This window comes from Cimex lectularius, unplaced genomic scaffold, assembly GCF_000648675.2.
Source record: "Cimex lectularius strain Harlan isolate CLEC.00 unplaced genomic scaffold, Clec_2.1 scaffold108, whole genome shotgun sequence".
NCBI classification, from domain to species: Eukaryota; Metazoa; Arthropoda; class Insecta; order Hemiptera; family Cimicidae; genus Cimex; species Cimex lectularius.
This window is the reverse complement of record NW_019392680.1, coordinates 248009-270095: the sequence shown is the minus strand read 5'-3', so window position 1 is coordinate 270095 and position 22087 is coordinate 248009. Positions and strand designations below refer to the sequence as shown.

Below are 22087 nucleotides of genomic sequence, written 5' to 3'. Positions count from 1 at the left end.
TTTACCTCTCTCTCAGAAGGCAATAACGAAGGGAAATGAGAGCGAAATTAGCAAAAAGGAACCCGGAAAGTGCTCAACACAAGATTACATCCTTTTGTATGGTATGGAAATTATGATGGTTCAATTCCCCACTAAACCCATCACTAGGAGTAATTGCAAGTGGTATCAAGGAAAACCATAACCACCAGTGACCCCAGGAAACCCAGGGGACAAAAAAAAAGAAAAAGAAATGAAATCCTTATAAGTATTGTTTTAGGTAACACCACATTCTCCCGAGAATTATATTTAAAAAAATAAAAAAATAAAAACTACGTGGTGATGTCGTTAGTAAAGATCTCATAGGGCGAAAAATGATGAGACGTCTGGTATTAGCGTATTATCAGTTTATTGCTAATACCGTTGTAACTATATTTGCTGAATTAAATGCTAATCGTGATTTTGTGTGCTGTTTCTTTTTTTTTCTTCTAAAGCACATGAACTCGACGACTTTATAGACCTCATGCTGAAATCAGGCGGGTTTGACATTTTAACCTCCTTCCTAATTAGGGGGCGATCAAAAGACCGCTGTACGACAGTCACGCAATTCACAAAAAACAACATATTTTAAGGAACAAGAACTCAAGAACTATTTTATTTAAAGAATCAGATAAAAAGTGTAAAATTTACAATTAAAATGTTTCATTTAATAATAAAAACAATTTAAAACATAGGAATCGAAGTAAATCAATATTAGTGAATATTTATTTTTTTGGGCCTTTTCAGTTACAAAGAAATCGCACATTTCATTACTCACTAATATTCGTATTATGTTTCTTCTTCAATAACATTAACACCCGTCAAGAAGAAAGAGCTTTGCATGTAAATATGTAGTTAATAAGACGCAGCGCCAAAGTTAGAAATGATTTTTCCTCAGTAACTACTTCAAATTTATGCAAAAAATTACTTATTATACATTATCCCAGATTACTATGAAAAATAACACCATATTTGCTTGCCAGTTAAATAAAATGCCAGCTGATGGAGAAAATAGTACAACATGAAAACAAGACAGAACATTCAACGGGAAAACAAATTAAATGAAAATTATTTCAATGAAATATTCGTAATAACCAAATCTAGAAACTTTACTAACAGTTGTGGAAAGCCACCTAAAAAATTTAGAGAGCAAATAGTTCAAATATCTCTGTTACGCCGATCCTCGTTCTACGGAACAGATAATGATATCTCCCCGATCAACCACCCCAGTTCTTCACATTCTTCACCTTTCAAATAATTAAATTCACTAATTTCGTGGTCCGCTTAACCAATTATTATATTATAATTAATAATATATTAATAGCAGCGGCGTATCAAGCCGAAGATCGTGGGTTCGAATCCTGCTCGTGCCATTGACTTTCTATCTCAACTAAAAACCTTAATTAATTATAATATATTAATTGGTCAAGGGACCACGAAATTAGCGAATTTAATGATTTAAAATGAAGTATACATCACTAAAGCTCTCCGTGGCCATTTCATTTGTCGTCGAGATTCCAATCCGATTACACGACATTTGAAAAATGGCAAAAAGGAGGGAAAATTCAAAAGGTGCGGTTGAGATGGTAAGTTGGTGTCCGAGTGGATCGAAGTCACGATAGCTCAAGCGGCGTATCAAGCCGAAGATCGTGGGTTCGAATCCCGCTAGTGCAATTGACTTTTTTATCTCAACTAAAAACCTTAATTAATTATAACTTTCAAATAATGTTTATCATTTCTCTCTTTGTAATTTTAAATTTTTTTAAATTTTTATTTTCAACCCTCAAAATTGTTATGCAGCCATGCACATTCTTATATGCCAGTTTTCATAAGTTAAGCCTTTTCCTTCCTTAACTCCTTACTTCTTTTGCAACTGAACAAGACGTTAACCACAGTGTCAACAATGTTTTTAAAACATTACCCAGACACCTCAAATCGGGGACAAAGGCTTTACGGCAGATATAAACGAGGCGTACCCAACTTCCATTTAATTTTCACTGAAGGTTCGCTCATAGGGAGAAGGATAGGCTGCGCCTATTACGACCCTTGTGTTGGTGTTAAAAAAGAATATGTCATTTCACAATCAATCAATCTCTATATTCACTGCAGAAAAGTACGATCTTATCATTGCCCTGGACTGCATAGCCACGTTGGAGGGAACATACTTCGTCACCGAATGGCCTAGCAAGTCACATCGTCTGTCTTTTTGTCAGACTTGTCCGGGTACCAACACAACAATCACACAGCAGCAGCACCCCTCGAGGATTGGCGGAGAGCCTGTGACTTACAGGTAACGCTAAAAGAATCCTTGCAAACAAGTTAAATAGAGCCTTTGTGTCGCATCACCTCAAGCGCGTGCCAAATCGGATACCATAAAGACTTTATCATTATTATAGGCCATGTAAGTTAGGTTAGATAACAATTCACTTTTTTCCGTTAAGGAAATATGCGTTTTCATTCAAAATTACCAAATATACATTTTCAGTAAAATTATTTCGAAACACCGGACGGTAGTAGATATTCATGTCCCTATATTAAATTTGTGTAATGTTTTTATTCCATTTGTATTTGTTTACGTCAGTAGTAAATTTTAGTTTTGTAAATAGTTTTATCCGCTAGAAGCGATAATCCTTTTTTTTGTGAAAAACACTTTCTCACTTTGTTAACCTTCTCAAGATATCACGAAGAACCAATCCCGCAACTTATGCTCTTTTTATTCTAAGTTTTTTTAATTTCCTTCTTATGGGGTGCAAGTGCCTTTCCTTATTTTTGTTCCCCCCCAGAATTACCAGTTTCCGACAAAATCAACCAAGTTCGGGAGGTTGACGAACCCAGGACCGAATTGCGTTTTTCGTATCGTCATCAAACGATTAAAAATATTTATTGATATATTTTAATTTCACTGATGGGTTCACAGGGAAAATGTTAACGGAGCCTAATACACATTATGAAAAATTAAAAAATCCCCCCCCCCCAAACACCTGCATGTATAATATGAAAATTCATTCCAGCTTAAAATGAATACACAAATAAATACACAAAAGGTAGATCATAAGTGATCCATGTCTGAAGCAGAAAGACAATCAAAGAAAGTCAGAGGTCCAGACGTTAAGATAACAATGGAATCATACACCAAACAAGAAGTGACATAAGAGCTACCAATTGGGCCCCATTAAAAAATCGTAATAAAGGTTGTCTTCTGAGAGAAGGAGAAAGACAGAGAAGTATGTGAAAAAGAGTAAGTTGCCGACGTAAGTTTAAATTGTCCGGCAAATTACATAGGAATTACATACAAATATATGGATAAGAGGGTAAAGCATCATATCTACGATTGCAAAAAACCCAAACAAAATCCTACAGCACTGGCTACCCACCATTTTGTACAACAACACAATTTCAACCCCAAAAGTCCAAAAATATGACACTCAGAAAAAAATAAATATAAACGTAACTTTTTAGAAATGATTTACATCAACAGGGATAAACACAGCATCAATTATGGAACAGACACATGTAAATTCAATCTGAGCTACGCTAATATCATTAATCAAATTTAATATCAATAATATACATATATCACGAAAAACATGTAACTATAAAACAATCATTACAATCCACACATCAAACATTTTTACATAGTCTAATTCTTTGACAATTTGTTTTAGTCCAACAACCTTTCCCTAATTATTCCCTTCTATATCTTGAAAGGATAATCAGGCCGAACCATTACCCATTTTTTCCCATTGTCAGCTCCTTTCACCTCAAAGAAGCCACATATAAAAATGTCTTTCTATCCCGACTTCCTTCCCCACTCCCTGAAAATCCAACGTATGTAAACATAAAACATCAATATCTCACTGGCACTCTCACTCGTCACACAAAAATGACACAATTTCGCAGAAAACAAACACTTTGAGTGAGTACAAATACTTTGATTGAGACTAAAATTGCTAGCATTTTATAAATTAATTTTTCACATCCTACATTTATTTGCATAATTTAAACAATGTTTATAAATCCCAGGCCCTGAATATGATATCAATAAAAATCGAAACATTGACACGATAAAGAAAATATTTTTCTAAAACCTACGTCACACCAGCCCGGATCTCACCATCTCCAAATAATCATATATATTGTATTATTAAGTGTTTTTCAATTAAAGGTATCTCATTTTTTGATTTGACAACAAATATAAGGTTATTTATTGTATAGGTATTTTAATAATATTCTATGTTATATGTAACACAATTTTCAAACAATTTACTTCTTTTGAATTTACATTTGGAGAAATTTTTTGGAAAATTGTCAGTGTAGAAACCTCTCTTATTTCCAATTTATATTAGGGAAAAAGCAGATGAACTTCTCCTCGATTTGGTTTCTATTTTAGGATAAATTGAATTTAATTATACAATGTAATTACTTAAGTTTCACATCGAAATCAACCCTTGTTCTTTACTTAAACAAATGCGCTAAACTCCCTTTTCAGGACGGATTGATTAAAGTTAAACAAGACTGGCTGGTTTGGAATTTTCTGAAATTTCATCGCCCCTATTTCTGAACGGTTGCGAGAATATAGTTTTTCCACGCAAGATTTTCAATTCTTATCGAGAAACACATTTCGCCTTGTTGAACTTTACGACCCTACTTGGCTGTATTATTCTCCATATTCGAAGGACAACTTTGATGTATTCAACCAACGTCTCAACATCACCACTTCCTGACGCATCATAATATTTATCGGCATTACTACAACTTAAAAATGATATTTTTAAAACTTTTAAATACATTGATGTACTTTATTGCTATTGCCAATCTGGCAATAAAAGGCAAATTTAAAAAAATCTCATAAAGATACACAAAATAAAATTATTTTGTGAACTTATTTTTATTAATATTTCTAGTAAACTAATGCAGCGATGTTATTCGTTGTGAACTTACACATATTTGTAAACATTCTTCTCTAATTAATTGGTATTAGAACTACCCGTGATGGGATAACAAGTAGTAATGTTATGATTTGTGTAATGATCTTTCATTATGGGGTAGGTCCTGAAAGATATTTACGATTATTATGGTATGGTCTGAATGAAAAACAAATTAAATTTTCTATATTAAGTTTTTCACCTATTTTAAGGACATCATCATGGTCTTTGACTTAGACTCAGTTCCAACATTGCCCAGGACTGTTATTCTATTGCAATCCTCGGAGCCTCTCCTCTCGTTTGCAAAACCCGCCTTTTTTTAAAAATTAATTAGACCTTCATAAATGTAAGTTAAGCCCATAGTATCTATCTGAATGGTACGATTTTGTTTACCATTTAAGTATGTTAAACATTTTTTATTCTTCTTTTGAGTAATCGAAATTCTTTGTCAATTATGTATACGTTAAAAAAGAAAAATTGATGCTCATTTGTTAGTGAAAATTTCGAGAATCCAGTACCACTTTTGGATCTGTTACCACAATCAGATGCATGAAAATAAATTATATTTATTCTTGTGTTTAATTTGAACAATGTATTTGAATGCATGTTCACTACACGAATTCTTTCATACAACATTCGTAAATTAACTTTTCTCCCTTATCATGAAGTTTAGTATGCAGAGAACACTTTTTATTCATAGGGAAGATTTTATAATATTTATAAATAGCATTTATTTATCATATTTTATGGAAAACGTTTCTCTTCTGTATGTAATAATTGTATATTTAAAATTTAATTACACATCTTGTTTATTTTGTTATGAATGATGTTTAAGAATGTATATCATTTTGTAAATTAATAATTTTAAATTTTACAGTTTGCATCTTTTTTAATCCAAGTTCTTTTAACGGTGTTGCAAAAAAGAGAAAAGAAGACAACATTTGAAAACACCCGCCAGCCCGTAGGAGGCGTAACAAAAGAGGGAAGGGAGAAGAAAAGGAGAAGCGATAGATCAACAAATGGAATAAGAAGATTAGAGGCAGAAATCAGAAAAGCACCAGAAGGACACGTCTAATCACAAAAACGTCATGGTTTGCAATATAATTTTTTAGCCCAAAACATAAACGAACAAAAAAAACATTACGGCAGTCAGGAGTGAGAGTAGACTTTTTCCTTTTCCGGAATCAATACAGCGGTCCTAAAAATTTTCTACATTAAAAATTATAGAATAACTTGAAAACAATGGGTATATATATATTATTATTTATTTTATACAAAACGTAACATCATAAACATATTACAATAGTTAAATTCACTAGTTTCGTGGTCCTCTTGACCAATTAATATCATACAATTAATTATGGTTTTTAGTTGAGATAAAACTCATATAATAGGATACAACCGCTCGTGCCGTTGACTTTTTTATCTCAACTAAAAACCTTAATTAATTGTATGATATGAATTGGTCAAGCGGACCACGAATCTAGTGAATTTATTAAGTTTAAAATGAAGTATCCTTCACTAAAGCTCTCCGTGGCCATTTCATTTGTCGCCGAGAATCAAATTGATTACACGACATTTGAAAAATTGGCAAAAAGGAGGGAAAATTCAAAATGTATGGTTGAGATAGGAAGTTGGTGTCCGAGTGGATCAAGGTCACGATAGCTCAAGTGGTAGAGCAGCGGCATATCTAGCCGAAGATCGTGGGTTCGAATCCCGCTCGTGCCATTGACTTTTTTATCTCAACTAAAAACCTTAATTAATTGTATGATATTGCAATAGGATAAAAAAAGTAGACAAATATTTTTGTTTCTTATTAACAGCTGGGGCGTTAAATTAAGTAAGATTCGGGCCATTTTTTTCCTAGACCATAGAAAATAATAAAAATCCAATATGTAATGGTTTACTAGTTAACTACCTAATTTGAAATTTTATTCAAGTTCTTTAATTAGTTATTTTCCCGTGTAACTTCACTATTACTTTTTGATAACAATGTGAGATTTACGGAAAAAGATGTCGCACCATATTTGTTTAATAATATACACAATCAATTAGATTTCTGGTCCGATTGACCACATAAATTATTTTTAATTAATTAATTTTTAATTAAGGTTTTAGTTTAGATAAAAATCAGTGTCTCGAGCGGGATTCGAACCCACGACCTTCGCCTAAATACTCCGCTGCTCTAACCACTTCATCTATCGTGACTTTGATCCACTCGGACACCAACTTAATCAAGATTAATTAATTGAAAATATACACAATGTTAAGGAATTTTGCTTAGTACCGTGATTTCTCCGTTTATTTAACAGAAATTTTGGCATATTTGGTAACGTAAAACTTAAGAAACGCCTTTTATTACAAAAAAGAAATTACTTTGAGCTTTTAAACGAAAGAAATTACGTTTGAGATTACCGTATTTGAGAAAAAAATCCTTATCAAAAATAGGATTTTGTCATATTATGATGACTTTTAAAATACTGCTTGGTTTTGAGCCAAACCGGGCTTAAGGCTCCAGGAAGAATCCAGCTTAAAAACGGTACCAAAAATGCCAAAATCCAATAGTTAGGGTCGGAGCGAGGTAGCGAATTTAAACAAACCGAGCTGTTGTACGGGAGAAAACGCAAAAATGGCAAAAATTTTAAATGAATTTTTTATTTTAATCGTTCTAACTCTGCGACCGCCAGTCGATTCGGCTGAAAAACAATCCCTACCGTCCTTATAGGATTCTTTACCACCCTGTCAAATTTCATCTAAAATCACCACTAGAGAGCGCTAGATTTTTGAAACGATTCTACTTAAAATTAAACATCAACATAGGTTTTTTGTTATCAAATCAAGTGATCGAAGTATCGAAGCGAGAGACAAAAAAGCCAAAGCGTGACAAGGTAAGAGGAAACTGATTCAATTTAGGGAAGGTGTATATAGAGGTAACAGATCATGGTTTGTGTAATCCTGAAATATAACACTCTTCGCTTAATTAGGACTAAAATAAGGCATATAACATATAACATCTTCACTTGTCCTCGGGCGGCGGGGGTAATTCCCCTTTTATACCCCCCCTTGGAACCGCCACGGTTCCATATTCTTTTAAAGCTATAAAATTGGTGTTGTAGAGATTAATTAATGGAGGTCTATAGACAAACTTTTCTATTATCATTTGTTCACTATTAACAGCTGACAAAGGTAGTTAGTTTATCACTAATCTCCATTTTTCCCCCGCTCGCCTATAGTGATCTAATTGCAATTGATCTATTATTTCTTTATAGGAAAATGCAATAAAAATTTCGTAGTTCCCGTTGTTTTATTTGGATTATTTTCTTCTCGCAGCCGTGATACCTATTCAGCTTCCAACATTGCGACAAAGAGTTGCCAGTACTCAAGGAGCCGATAATAACAGCTGTGAATCGGTAAGAAGTTTCTGACAATTACTTTTAATTTTGACTGGATTTATTTTATTTAGTAGAGCCCTAAATGAAAAATTATAACTAGCTTCATTAAATTCACTAATTTTGTGGTCCGCTTGACCAATTAATATATTACAATTAATTAAAGTTTTTAGTTGAGATAAAAAAGTCAATGGCACGAGTGGGATTCGAACCCACGATCTTCGGCTAGATACGCCGCTGCTCTACCAGTTGAGCTCTCGTGACCTCGATCCACTCGGACACCAACCTCCCATCTCAAATTCAAAAGGTTGGGTTGAGATGGGAGGTTGGTGTCCGAGTGGATCGAGGTCACGATAGCTCAAGTGGTAGAGCAGCGGCGTATCTAGCCGAAGATCGTGGGTTCGAATCCCGCTCGTGCCACTGACTTTTTTATCTCAACTAAAAACCTTAATTAATTGTACTATAACTACCCTTAAGAGCTTAATGTTATGTTTTTAAGGTTAATTATTTTTGTCTTCGCCTTCATCAGCTGATCAGCTTTCAATTGTTAGTATTAAAATTGTGTTGTGTGGACGGCCCTTGGGTGCTCCCCTAGGGAGCACCGATTTGCTGGGTCTATAAGAAGAAAATGCATCCCCCTGAGCGATGTGGCCAGTTTGACAGAGAGGATTTCTTTTTAATTTTCCGTGAAAGAAAGGAAGCCCATAAGCTTCAACTGCAAACCAGATTTCCATACCCGATCGAACGTTTGAGCAACATCGAGCAAAACACCTTAACAGTACTGTTGCTGCTTAAGAGAGGGTGGTATATTATCCAAATGCGATGCATCTGTTGCACAAACGAGCGGAAACCAAACAGGTTGTGACATAGGAATTAAAATTTTCAGCTATTGACATAAACCGCTTTAGGAGAAGGTTTTCAAATATATGAGGAGGAAGGACGCTAAGGTTTGGAAGGAAACTAACAGGCGGTATGAGCTTGGGTTTTGGGACCATTTTAATCATAGATTATTTTCACTGTATAAAGATGTATATGGTTCTTAGTACGGTGTTGTAGATGAATGTCAAAAGAACTATTAGTTGTTGATTTTTGCAAAACATTCACCGTACTTAGGTCATATCCTGGGGCTTTTCGGGATGGTCAGTTTTTAATTATATGTTTAATATCTGGAAAAAGAAAAGGTTTGGAACGTAACGTATACTGCAAGGGTAAATCAATTTGTTCAACCTTCGCAATGTGGGTTGGTATCCGTACGTCCGGGTGAGGAGTGAAGACGCCAGACTGATAGTCAGGAAAGAGCTGTGCTTTGTCGACGTCTGTTTTGGCCCAAGATTGATTAATACATCGGAGTGGTGAAGGAGGGTATTTGTAAGCAGGGATTTTTTGTGTAAAACCACAGTGATTTGTCAGAAGTCGTTAAGGAAGTCGTTCTGTCAATATTGTTCAGTCTTTAGCTTGTATAGTTCTTTCTTCAGAAATTTGGTCAGTTGGCTCAGTCTTTTGTAGCCAGATGGGTCATGAGCCATCTAGCTCTTGCTTTCCATTTTTGTCCAATTAAGGTACGCATGTAGTAGGACGAATAAATAGGAGAAACATGAATTACATTTTTTGTGTGAATATTTTTAAAATGGAAGGGTAAAGTGTTCTAGAGCATTAAACTTGCGCCAAATGCAAATCTTGTGCGGGCAGCTAATTAAAATAATTGCTTTTATCACCCTGTGTAAATTCATAGGTCTCATAAAACTGAAAATACGTTAAATTTGAGGCTGTTATTTTTTCTCTTAACTTTTTTATTCCCTACCTAGTAGATATTACATTACTTCTTTTATTTCCCTGATAATTTTTTTGTTAATTTGTTTATGGTTTTCTGGGATATTTATAGAGTAGGCTAAATAAGCGTTAACGAAAGGTTAAGCTGTTCTAACTAACGTGAAACATAATCTAGGACAGCTTAACATAGAATAACATATTTTTTTAATACCTTGATGATTGCTCAAATAAAGTGCATACATACATGTATTTATATCTTATATTTTATATGTTTGATTAAGATTTGCAGTCGATGTACATTAAAAATAACAATATGATAACAATATTATAGTCATGTCAGTAATTTTTATATTATGCAATGACCAAAGCAATAAGTGATAAATTCGTAAATACCAAAGTTTTTATTTTTATATTTTATCTTATTTTTATTTTATCTTTATATTTTACTATCTCGACGTTTATTTTACCATTTGTCCGTGTCAAGCAATTAAATTGAACATTAATTTCAGAATTGCCGAGTGATTTGAAGTTCATAGCAATTACTTAGAAATATTACATCATTAGACAATCTCTGCGCCAAAATGAGTAATGATGATAATAAGTATTAAATTAGAAAATCAATTTACAAAGAAAAGCTATAAATATACAGTTTGATGAGATATATTACCACTAAAAGAATTGAAGTCGCCAACAATGAAGCCTCATTTTTTAATGTTTTTTGTGTCCTACCCGCTACTTTGCCAGAGTATTTTAAGGTGAGGTAATTTTAATTTGACGAAATTAACCTCACTGATATTTCTTTATCACCAGGATTCCTCTAAAAAAGTTGCCGAGAGAGTCCCACCGTCTTTCTCCACATAAAGCAGTTAATAGATGGAAACGAGAAGAACCTGAAAATGAAAAACCGGTGTTCGTCTATGATGTATGCAAAATATATTTATTTTATATATATTTAAGACAGTTTTTATGAAAAGGTAAGAGGTGGAAATAAAAGGTTTTGCTAATATAATACACGCACTGTTTTATCGTTTAAGGTAATACTTTACAATACTTTTTTTACTGTTAATAATAATTAAAACAGTGTTATAAAATTACTAACTACCTCTTCCCTTACGTTTATTAGTGAGCTTTTAATGTGATAGAAAGAAAACGTGATGTTATTACAATTTGTCTGACGAAAGCATTAAAAAAATTATAAATTTTTCAGTCCGCAACTTATGGGATGGTTGGCATAGGCACACCGATTCAAGAAATCCCGTTAATGTTTGACACCTTTGGGAATGAAACGTGGGTGTTTGAAAGTGACTGTACTATAAAAATATGCTGTAAGTGTTTTCAAATAATCAATTTAATCGACATAATAGTTATGACGTAATATAAAAATGATTAATGAAAACCAATAAAGCGTAATATATACTAATGAATTTCCATATTATAAGTCGTTACCAATACGTTCAAGTTCTCGAAGTCAAGTACGTTCAACTATTTGGGTGTTGTAAAACAGAAGTATTACAAGGAATTTTTATTACGAGGAGCTGCCACCACCGACACATTTATAGTAAGACAAATTGATAACTTCTAGGTCAATAATAAGTTAGTTTTAAGTCAATTTCAATAAATTATTTTGCAGTTTGGAAATTTTAAAATGGACAACGTAACATTTATAGGGGTTCAGGATATAGACTGGACTGCATCAGTTGAAAGAGCACACACTGAGAGTGTCGCTGGCATAATACATCTTCGACCGTCGGCAATGACTGGAAGTACTGATTTTTTGGAGAAAATGTATTCGGAAAAAATCATCGAGGAGAAAATTTTTGGAATTAAGGTACCAAGGTAAAGTCATTTTTAAACAAACATAAATTCATAAAGTGCATTATTATTGTGCATTGTATTATTCTTTGGCAAAACCCTGTGATGAAATTTGGTCGTGGTTCGCAAAATCAGAAGTCGTATTGACTCCAGAGGTGTCGGTGTTTTTGAGAAAAAGATTATTTGTAAGTATGTGTAGAGATTAGTGACCGTTAATCGATAGTAATTCAGATATCGTGAGAGGGTACCCGACCGCATCTTCCGATATCTGAATACTATTTTTAAGTATGTCGAGTTCGAAAGCCGAGCCGCTGGGTTCGAACCCCGGACCTTTATCGTACAGTGAAGAGCGCCGTGTCAACATCTCAATCGTTGAGGGCTCCGACGCACCAAGTGAATTTTTTAAAAATGTTGATATGAACATTTATGATTTATAATTTGATAGTCCTATCCATCTTGGTCTCCCTATCCTCGCTGATTTTCTCTTTTCGTAGTATTGTCTAGTAGATTCCATATTTAGTTTGTTTTTCAATGCTGATTAACGCCTAATTTGTTGAATAAGTTAGTTATTTTTTACGTTCCTTTCTCTATGCGTGAGAATGTGGCCCGATTAGTGTCTGCTTTTGTTGTGTTGTTTTGTTTATTATTTTCACGATTGTGTTTGTGCCGTTATAGCAGAAAAAGTGCCGAAACTTTTATTACAGAACAAAAAAGCGAGAATAGGTGGACTTAAATGATCTACAACGACCAAAAATAAGGTTCATCACTCCACAGGTACTACGTAGAATTTTCAAAATTAAAAAACTTATAATACACTCTAACCGTATATTTTCAACATACCGGACATATTTTTACAGACTATTTCCAAAACTAAGTATCATATATCTCCGAGAGCAGATTTCTTATTCAAATTCGTTTTAGGTCTGATAAGAGCTAATGAACCGAGCTAATGGAAAACTATTTTCCTCCTCCTCGTATGGGTAATAGATACTATCTTGCTTCTGGGTTTTTATTTGTTCCCTTAGACTTGATAATGGTTCATTTAAAATTGCTAGATTTAGCTCTTCTTTGCTCAAGAAAACCGTTTCTCTATTAGTTCTTCATATTAACTTATAACAAGCACTGCAGTTTTATCCTCTTCTTGGAAAACAACTAGAAATCCTCAATTACTATTTTTTATTAAAATTGTTTAAATCTGACCTAATAATATAATGGATATTATATACAAATATAATAATAATATATACATTTAAGTCCACTTATTGGTATCAAAGCTTAACAAGCTCAACTTCGTAACTTTTAAAGAACTAACTCACATGACTTGATCCTTTTTAGTCGTACTAAAGGTGATGACTGTCTTGATGGATACCTCGGTGTCCAAGTGGCTTGTAAAGCTAGATAGCTTAAAACATAAGTAGGCCTGTGATTTATATGCAACAAAAACACACAAATATGCACATATATATGTAAATATATTTGGTAAAAAATGCAATTCAAAACTGAAAATATGCGGAAACTACCATGAGAAAAAATAAGGAAAACTCAAAGTATAGCACATAATTGTATTGAAAAGAGAAAGAGTGGCTGAGGAACATCACATTGCTAATATCAAACAAGAAAAACGCATTAAAAAAAGTTAGATTTAAAAAATCCGTCGTCTCATCCATCAAGACCCAGATCGGTCCATTTTCGATGAAGTCTCTGATTTTATGGAGTGTTTCATTGTATATAAGATCCAAGTGAGATTTCCTGAGGGTACTTTCGTGGGGAATGGTTTTCCCTGTACATTTCTAAAAAAAAACCTTGAATTCAAGGTGGCATAGTTTATGGATTGGTANTTATGCGGCAGTAGATATTAGTGTGTAATCAGGTTTTTCCAGATAGATTTTTTTAAAAAATAATTAATTAACATATACAAATGTTTTTTATTATTTGTTTTGTAAGTTATAAGGATAATAACGTGGATGGAGAAATAACTATAGGAGAATGGAATCGTCAGTACGTGAACGAAAGTGCAATTAACTGGATTCCATTAACTTCAGGTTCTAGCTGGGAGTTTCACGTGCAGAAGTACATATTCCACATATTTAAATTTATTTTCAACCGTTCATATTATATTTATCTATATGTCGATTTAGATTGGTTTATGGAACTTTTGGCCTTCTGGAGGAGGGCAAGGCAATCGTCGATACCGGATTGTCGCTTTTGGTGGGACCGGAAGAGATCGTCCAGAAATTGTTTATGGCCCTCAATATCACTCTAACTATCAACCCAATAACAGTCACATCGTTTTTGTCAGATTACGATAGCTTTACGGTGAAATGCTCAGACAAACTTCCATATTTCAATTTCCTCATTCATGATAACCATTACGTTCTGACGCCTAATGACTATTTACTGCCGGTAACTATTAGTTATGCTTGTAAAATAATTATTAGCCTAATTACAGAAAGTTATCTAGTTTATTTTTATATTTATTAATATATTTCAGATGCCCGACAATAAGGATTTGTGCGTATTTGGCTTTGCGTCATCGAAACACATAAAGACAAAAGCTTGGAGATTAGGAGATGTATTTTTGTCCAAGTTTTACATGATAGGCGATGGTAAAAATTCGCGTTTGTCTTTCAATGATTATGTTCTTTAAAGATTTATGTGTTTTCTTATCTTTCTAAACAATAAAACTGATATAACAATGGGCCAATTTTGTTTGAAATGGAAATTTTGAGTATTTAATATTTTCTTTTCAGAAGTACAGAAGAAAGAAACACCACAGTATTATGAAGGAAATCATATTTCGTACATTTAATATTCAGTTATTAGAACTACAAAATTATGTTATTTTTAAATTGTATTCGTTTGAACTCCAAAGGTTTTCTTGTGTTTGTTGTTTTTTAAGTACAAAAATAATAGTTAATATACATATATAATATTTATCATTGCTGAGATTATACCTCAGAAGTTGTAACTAACTTCTGCCAGTAGTACAGTTTTGCTATGTTAAGACTCAGTAAGGACTGGTTTTTCAAATTTGAAGCCCCATAAATGTCAGAAAAGGATTCAAGATTACCATTCGAAAAAGACAAATTAAACCGGTATTTCAGGCTCAAGTGATCGATATATAAAAAGTCCGAGGAAATTGGATTTTTAAATTTGGCAGATTTTGGGCATACGGTGCTTTAACAGTCACTCCCCCAATTGTTTTGGGACTGTACTAATCCCGTAGTTCTTGCTAGTAGAAAGATACGGGAAAAGAAATGTGGTGAATGTTTTGTTTTTAAATCGTATCACTTCATAATGTGTGGCGATTAGTGACCGTTATTCGACAATTATTCAGAAATCATGAGAGCGGTTTGGTTCGATGTAGGTTTCAGAAAAACTATTTTTTTTATCGTGTCAACGTTTCGTTTTGATCTTTATTGAGATCATCTTCTGAGCTCAAAGAGTTTTTCTTCTGTGTATTTGTGCCAGTCTGTGCGTGGGTACTCTCAACACGACACGCAAGAATGGCACATTTACACAGAAGACAAACACTTTGAGCACTGAAGATGATCTCAATAAAGATCGAAACGTTGGCACGAAAAAGAATATGTTTTTCTGAAACTTACATCACACCATACTGCATCTCACGATTTCTGAATAATCACATCATAATGATGTAAATTATCATAGCCATTTTGCCGATTTCCAACTTGATAATTTATGCCTCATACATAGACATTATACATTTATTTTGTACAATTTTTACAAAGGAGATATATATTTGAAATTTAGTGTAGTATGAAATTCCCTAATATATTATTTTAGAGTGTTTGTATAAGTGTATGTATTACTTAGTTTGATAAAAAATCGTTATTGAATAATGAATACTTAATAATGTAATATAATAAAATTAGTTAAGGACTTTATAAGCAAAACGATCATAAAAATATGACGAAAAATCTATCATTTACGGGTAAAAGTGGAAAATAAATATATTCTTAATATCACTACCGAGAATTCCAGTAATAATAGCCTTATTTTTAAATATAAGGGATATAGATCGTTAATGTCGATTTTCGTAATCACCATTTAATGGCCCACTTGGGGGCAATCAAAGCTGTTGACAAACGTTAAATGTGTTATATGTAAGTTAACGGAGATTAAAGGACTTGCGAGACCACTTAAGTAGAACGATTTTACTTTAGTATTCACTTTAATGTTCAGTAAATATATTTCTTTTCTCAAAAAAAAAAAAAAAAAAAAAAATACGTTTTAATCAGTTTCACACAATATTTCTGTGATTTTTTTTTTGGCGGAGATTTTTACGTTAATCAAAAACATAAAGACAAATATAAAATTGGCCATACTGTTCTTGACAGAAACCTTTTACATAAGATGGAAGAAAATGATGTACCATGTGATGTCGCAACAGAAAATGTGCACTTAAAAATCAAAATAACTAAACCGTGTGTTATCATTTATCTCTGCTATGTCAAAACGAACGGTATATATTTAAATTTTGGAAATTAATTCAAAGAGAATTTACTTCATCAATATTTATTTAATACATGAGTTTCGTTTAAACTCATAACAATTGGGGTAGGTTTATCTGATAAATCATTTATATTCATTAAACGATATTGTCTCATCGTCCACGTTAAATATAGTGTAATATTTAGCCAGAAAAACGTCTCCAAGGATCCAAAAGCTGAAATCCTGCCGGACCGGTTTAAACCCAACCAAGCAATAAGTGTCTTCTCCTGGTAGCTGAAACAAATTGAAATAATTGTGAAAAAATATCTATATTAAATAATAATATTAAACTATATTTATTAGTATCCCTTAGAGTACATTAGTGGTAATATTAATTATGATACAACTATGGAGTGAGTGTTTTTCTGTAATACTAGGCCTAAAAATATTATACCAGTGTACGAGGGTTTTAGTCAATGTGCCGAAAGAGCCGAGAAAATGATGAGCATGTAATTTAACCTTTATTGTGCATGAATTTCAACGTAAAAACATTGATTTATATTTGTTCAAATTTGCTCATGTATTTACAATGCAACATGTGCAGATTTGAGCCTATCACTTCTCGCTACACCGGTAATCCCAGCTTTTGTAATTTGCAATAAATTACCGGAAGGCATCGAGAATCACCCAATCGGTGTCGGCAGATGGGGTCNATATTATACCAGTGTACGAGGGTTTTAGTCAATGTGCCGAAAGAGCCGAGAAAATGATGAGCATGTAATTTAACCTTTATTGTGCATGAATTTCAACGTAAAATCATTGATTTATATTTGTTCAAATTTGCACATGTATTTACAATGCGACATGTGCAGATTTGAGCCTATCACTTCTCGCTCCACCGGTAATCCCAGTTTTTGTAATTTGCAATAAATTACCGGAAGGCATCGAGAATCACCCAATCGGTGTCGGCAGATGGGGTCTCATCCGTCCTGGGACCGATTTTGTTCTCCATTTCATTTTAAACCCAACGCATCTAAATACAAACTCATTCAAACTCTTGCTCATTCTTAAATACATTCTCTTCTTTTAAATACCATCCATTCAATTATTTTGTTGAAGTACTCCATACTCATCCNAAGATTTTCTCGTCCCAGCCCCCGAAAACTATCTCCCCGCCTGGTACTACATCCGAATCGCTAGAATGCATAATTATACCGTTATTATAGTTGGGCAGAAATTTATTTTACTTGCATTACCTGCTCAAGAAAAACGAAAAGACACCTTTGGTCACGACTTGTTGATCCAGCATAGTGAAAAATGGGGGTGTAACGTCGCCCGCAGACAGAGCACTGAATGCTAGCCCGAAAATCCCGTCAAACATATCACCATCCCTGTGATTATTGGTTTCGGCAAATAACTGTCCTCGTACTCTGTGACCGCCCATCTACAACAGACAGGGCTGAGAGATGTGCCCGTTGTGAGGATTAGAAAAGAATTACGTAGAAATCGTCTGATGAAAAAACACCCTCGATGGTTCCAGACAAGAAATTGAGATATATGTAAGTCCCGTTTCCTACGTAAGTAGATGACTTTGAACTATCATATTTGTTGAGTCTCTCTAAAACAATCATAGTTGAATCAGCATACAAAGGGTTAAATTGTATATTTATTTATACCACGTTCCTTACGATCTACTAATACTTACTCCAATCAAATTATGCTTTTTTATAGTTATCAAACTTTGACTGAATGTAAAATTGCGAAAGAGTTTTTGTTATCATATTATTATTATTATTATTATTATTCAATTAATCGATCTTGTATTGGCGATATGGGCTGAGATAAAAAAGTCAGTGTCACGGGCGGGATTCGAACCCACGATCTTCGGATAAATACGCTGCTACCCTACCACTTGAGCTATCGTGACTCCGATCCACTCGGACACTAACTTCCCATCTCAACCAAACCTTTCGAATTTTCCCTCCGTTTCACCATTTTTCAATGTTTGGTTGAGATGGAAAGTTAGTGAATAAAGATTAATTAATTGAAAGATGTTATTTGGTCAATCGGAACACGAAATCTAAGAAATTATTATTTCTGTAAGTACGAATTGTATTGAATGTTTTCTGCTTTTCGAATATCACTTTCTGAAGGGCGTATGCACTGCGAGTAGGAGCAAATATGTTGTATTGTTGAGTATGGGATCGAAATTGGTAGATTGGATGAAAACTAGGTGCTAGTAAATTAATGGAATTGACCCGCACGTGATTTTCTTCCAAATATATTGAACCTTGATTTGAATAACTTTGTGCTTATCGGTATGGCAATCTACAGACAGTTATTTCGCAAACTGCATTCATTACATTGATTCATTTCTACTTGCCTTTTATTCTACTTAAACAAAAGGACATAAAATGTAAATTATTAACATAAAAGCCCGACGAATGTAATGAAAACGTTCTTATTTCCTCTGGAAATATTACAGAGGAGAAGTTTATTTCATCATGTCTGGGTTAAGTATGAGAAAAGTTGACCCCAATCGGACACAATAACTCAATGTAGAACTGAGTAGTATTTAGTATACAGTTGATCACTTTCGTCACTAATGGCACTAATAAATCCTGTGGAAATAGTTATCTTTCTTACATTTTCAAACCTTCAGATAATATAAATGCTCTCCAATTGGGGTTGAAGGGAATTCGTTATTTAAACAATGATAACCTTATGAATTCTTCAAAATGACTTCTTCTCAATAAGAACAAAAAAACATAAAATATAATAACAGCAAAAATAAACAAAACCATTTTAATTGCAAAACACTCTATGACTAATTTTCAAATTTTAAAATATATTTGAGGATAGGTGTATTCACAACATCAAAATCTCTACCAGATCTCAACATTCTAAGACATCTATCTCTGCCTCCTAAAGGTTTTACCTCTTCTAACATCAAATGCGGAATTAAAAATCTACCTCTCAAGAAAACTCCTGGATTTGCCGTACTTACATTTTCCATTCTTCACCACCACAAATTTCGTGATTTTTTTAACCATCCTGTTATAATGCTACACATCGCAACACTAATTTGTAAGTGTTAGAAGTTTTCCTTGGTTTACTCAATGCCTACACCCAACAACTATATTACTTTACGAATCCCTACCGCCCCATCAGTTTACTATCAAGTATAATCGTAATTCTCTAGTTTTCGTGGTCTGCTTGACAAATGAATTCCATTCAATTAATTAAGTTATTTAGTTGAGATAAAAAAGTGAGTGTCACGAGCGGGATTCGAACCCACGACCTTCGGCTTGATACGCCGTTACTCTACCACTTGAGCTATCGTGACTTCCGTGGAACATATAACACGTGGGTTCGAATCCCGCTCGGAACACACTCTTTTTTATCTCAACTATAAACCTTAATTAATTGTATAATAGTAATGTCTTGAAAAACATCTCTTTAATCATGAAAAAAATAGGAGCCTCGGTGGCTGCAACGGTTTAGGCGTACTAAGGTAACGGTCCTCGGTTCGAATCCAGAGGCCCTGCATTCGAACCCGAGATACATACAAATGGGCTTTTTTTCAAAAACATCGGCACCAAGGAGGGGCATATAATCTCGTAGTTGAAATACCGTCGTAAAAAGCATGAAAAAACCTTCTCATCTTCTGATAAATATAATACACGACCATGTGGTCACTGTTCCATTTTAAAACGCGTCATCGTGTTGTGGACAGCAGTACGTCTTTCTTTGAGAAAAAGAAATGCTACACAGTCGTCGGAAGTCGGCTATTGCGCTCTTTTCTATCTCGACCTAACTTAGCATACTCTGATTGTACTGCCATTCTAGCCTACAGCCCCGACCCTACAACACTCTACATTCATAGAACAGCGATTCAAAAATTGCCATTCAATCTCAACACAACAAAGTCCCATAATATTATCCTTAATCGCATCAATCTTCCTCCAACATATTATTAATCTCACTCCCTACCTACTGAAAACGACCTCCTCCTCGGTCTGTAGGTAAGCAACCGAAAAATGAATCGTCATCGATATTTGAAACGACTTCAAGACAACAGATCTAAAATCGACTATTCCCTTTATACAAGAAGTTGTAAAAATTGTTGTGATTTGTCGTAGTAAGATAGATTGTGAAGAGCTACAAAAACCTCTAAACTAACTTTCAATCCTGAATGAAAATTAATCCTGAAGTACAACAACTTCTTCCTTCTTCCCTATAATCCTCCTCGTAATCTTCCTCGACGTCTTAAAAGACAGTGGCCCTGGGACTTGAATGATTGTAGTTAATCAATGATATAGAAGTACTACGACCGTCAGTTTATGTATTTCTATCTTTTTTGGTGTCTTAAAAGTTAATGCATGTTTTAGAATTAATTTATTTAAAATTTAACATTTTTAAAAATGTATTAGTTAGCCTAATGTAATATATTATTCGTGTCAGATAAAATATTGAATAAATTCTATATGCTTTTAAATTGATGAGAATTTACAGTAAATATTATTTTTCTAATTACTCTATTTAGTGTACTAAGTAGTCTAGTATTGTTGTTTTTGTTAAAATAAGAATAAATATTTACTATATGAACTAAACGCAGGCGTTGTTGACCGAATTAATTAAATTCCGAGAGTTCTTGGATCTCAGTGTTTTAATCAACGATTAATTATCCAAAATGATAAAACGATTTCAATAGCAAATGTAGAACAAAGTCCAATTCGTTGCAAAACCACGGCTTCTATTTAATTCGTCTACGCTTTTTTAAATTCGTTATTTAATTTACTTTCGGCCTTATTTAATACCGTCAATTATAATAACATATCATAACAACTGTATCTTTTGAAGGCACTAACCGCAAGTTTCATTACATAGGATTGAAGGCACCCAAAGATTCGATGATCCAGTGTCAAACAAAACGTTAAATTTCTGCGGAGGATTTCCGATATGAATCTCGCCGTAATATTGCACCTGTTGGTAAATAAATATTAAATCAGTGAAAATTAGTGTCATAAATTACATAATTACGTTGTGGTAGTTGGTTAACGGTTCGATGATAACTGATGTATTCAGTGTGGGTTCAGAAGAAAAACTCGTTCTTTGGGTGAAATTGACAATTTCTTCGGCTCCTTGAGTGAACTTGTGCAGCTTTACTCTACGAGCAATTATCTATAGATCTATTTTTTTTTAAACTTAGCTAGCGTTACCTTAGATTTGCCGAACATATTCCTGTAATAAGGAGAAAAATAATGGCGCGTGTGACCATCATCTCGAGTTCCACGATATTAATGAAAATGCGTTTTACTTGAGATATCGAGGTTTGGGAATGACCAATATTTATCGGAATTATCTGGCAACAGGTGCCCTGTTTGATTTCAATTTTAAAATAAGAGTTATAACTGTACCCCAGAAAAACAGCATCTATTAAAATCTGAATTGTGCTCATGTCTATACAATTTATAACACCCAATTTATTTATTTTTAATTAAAAAACTGCTCGTAATATTATAAATAATGCGTTATTTAACATAGTTACAAAATAGATTAAGATTATTCGGAGATCGGGAGATGCGTCTGCTGTGACGTAGGTTTGTGACGTAGGTTTTAGACAAACATTTTCCTTATCGTTTTGATCTTTATTTAGATCATCTTCAGGGCTCAAAATGTGTCAGAGTGCCCCCAACACGACAGACAAGAATGACACAT

The 22087-nt window shown here is 33.6% G+C and overlaps 2 protein-coding genes across 2 annotated transcripts; one reads left to right on the top strand and one right to left on the bottom strand.

Moving 5' to 3' along the window:
* The first annotated feature begins 8201 nt into the window (after positions 1–8201).
* LOC106673678 (gastricsin-like) lies at positions 8202–14627 on the top strand. The gene is made up of 9 exons (XM_024225615.1): positions 8202–8350; positions 10609–10854; positions 10910–11021; positions 11307–11424; positions 11539–11657; positions 11730–11935; positions 13856–13981; positions 14050–14314; positions 14403–14627. Exons 2-9 carry the CDS (start codon positions 10793–10795, stop codon positions 14556–14558), a joined length of 1164 nt encoding a protein of 387 aa, XP_024081383.1. The 5' UTR covers positions 8202–8350; positions 10609–10792; the 3' UTR covers positions 14559–14627.
* A 1807-nt stretch (positions 14628–16434) lies between these two features.
* LOC106672741 (cathepsin D-like) lies at positions 16435–21761 on the bottom strand. Its single transcript, XM_024225621.1, has 7 exons — positions 21589–21761; positions 21410–21536; positions 21238–21352; positions 17866–17984; positions 17623–17810; positions 17508–17562; positions 16435–16684 (listed from the first exon to the last, which is right to left on the bottom strand). The coding sequence occupies exons 1-7, from the start codon at positions 21648–21650 to the stop codon at positions 16511–16513; spliced, it is 840 nt and encodes a 279-aa protein (XP_024081389.1). The 5' UTR covers positions 21651–21761; the 3' UTR covers positions 16435–16510.
* Positions 21762–22087: the final 326 nt, after the last annotated feature.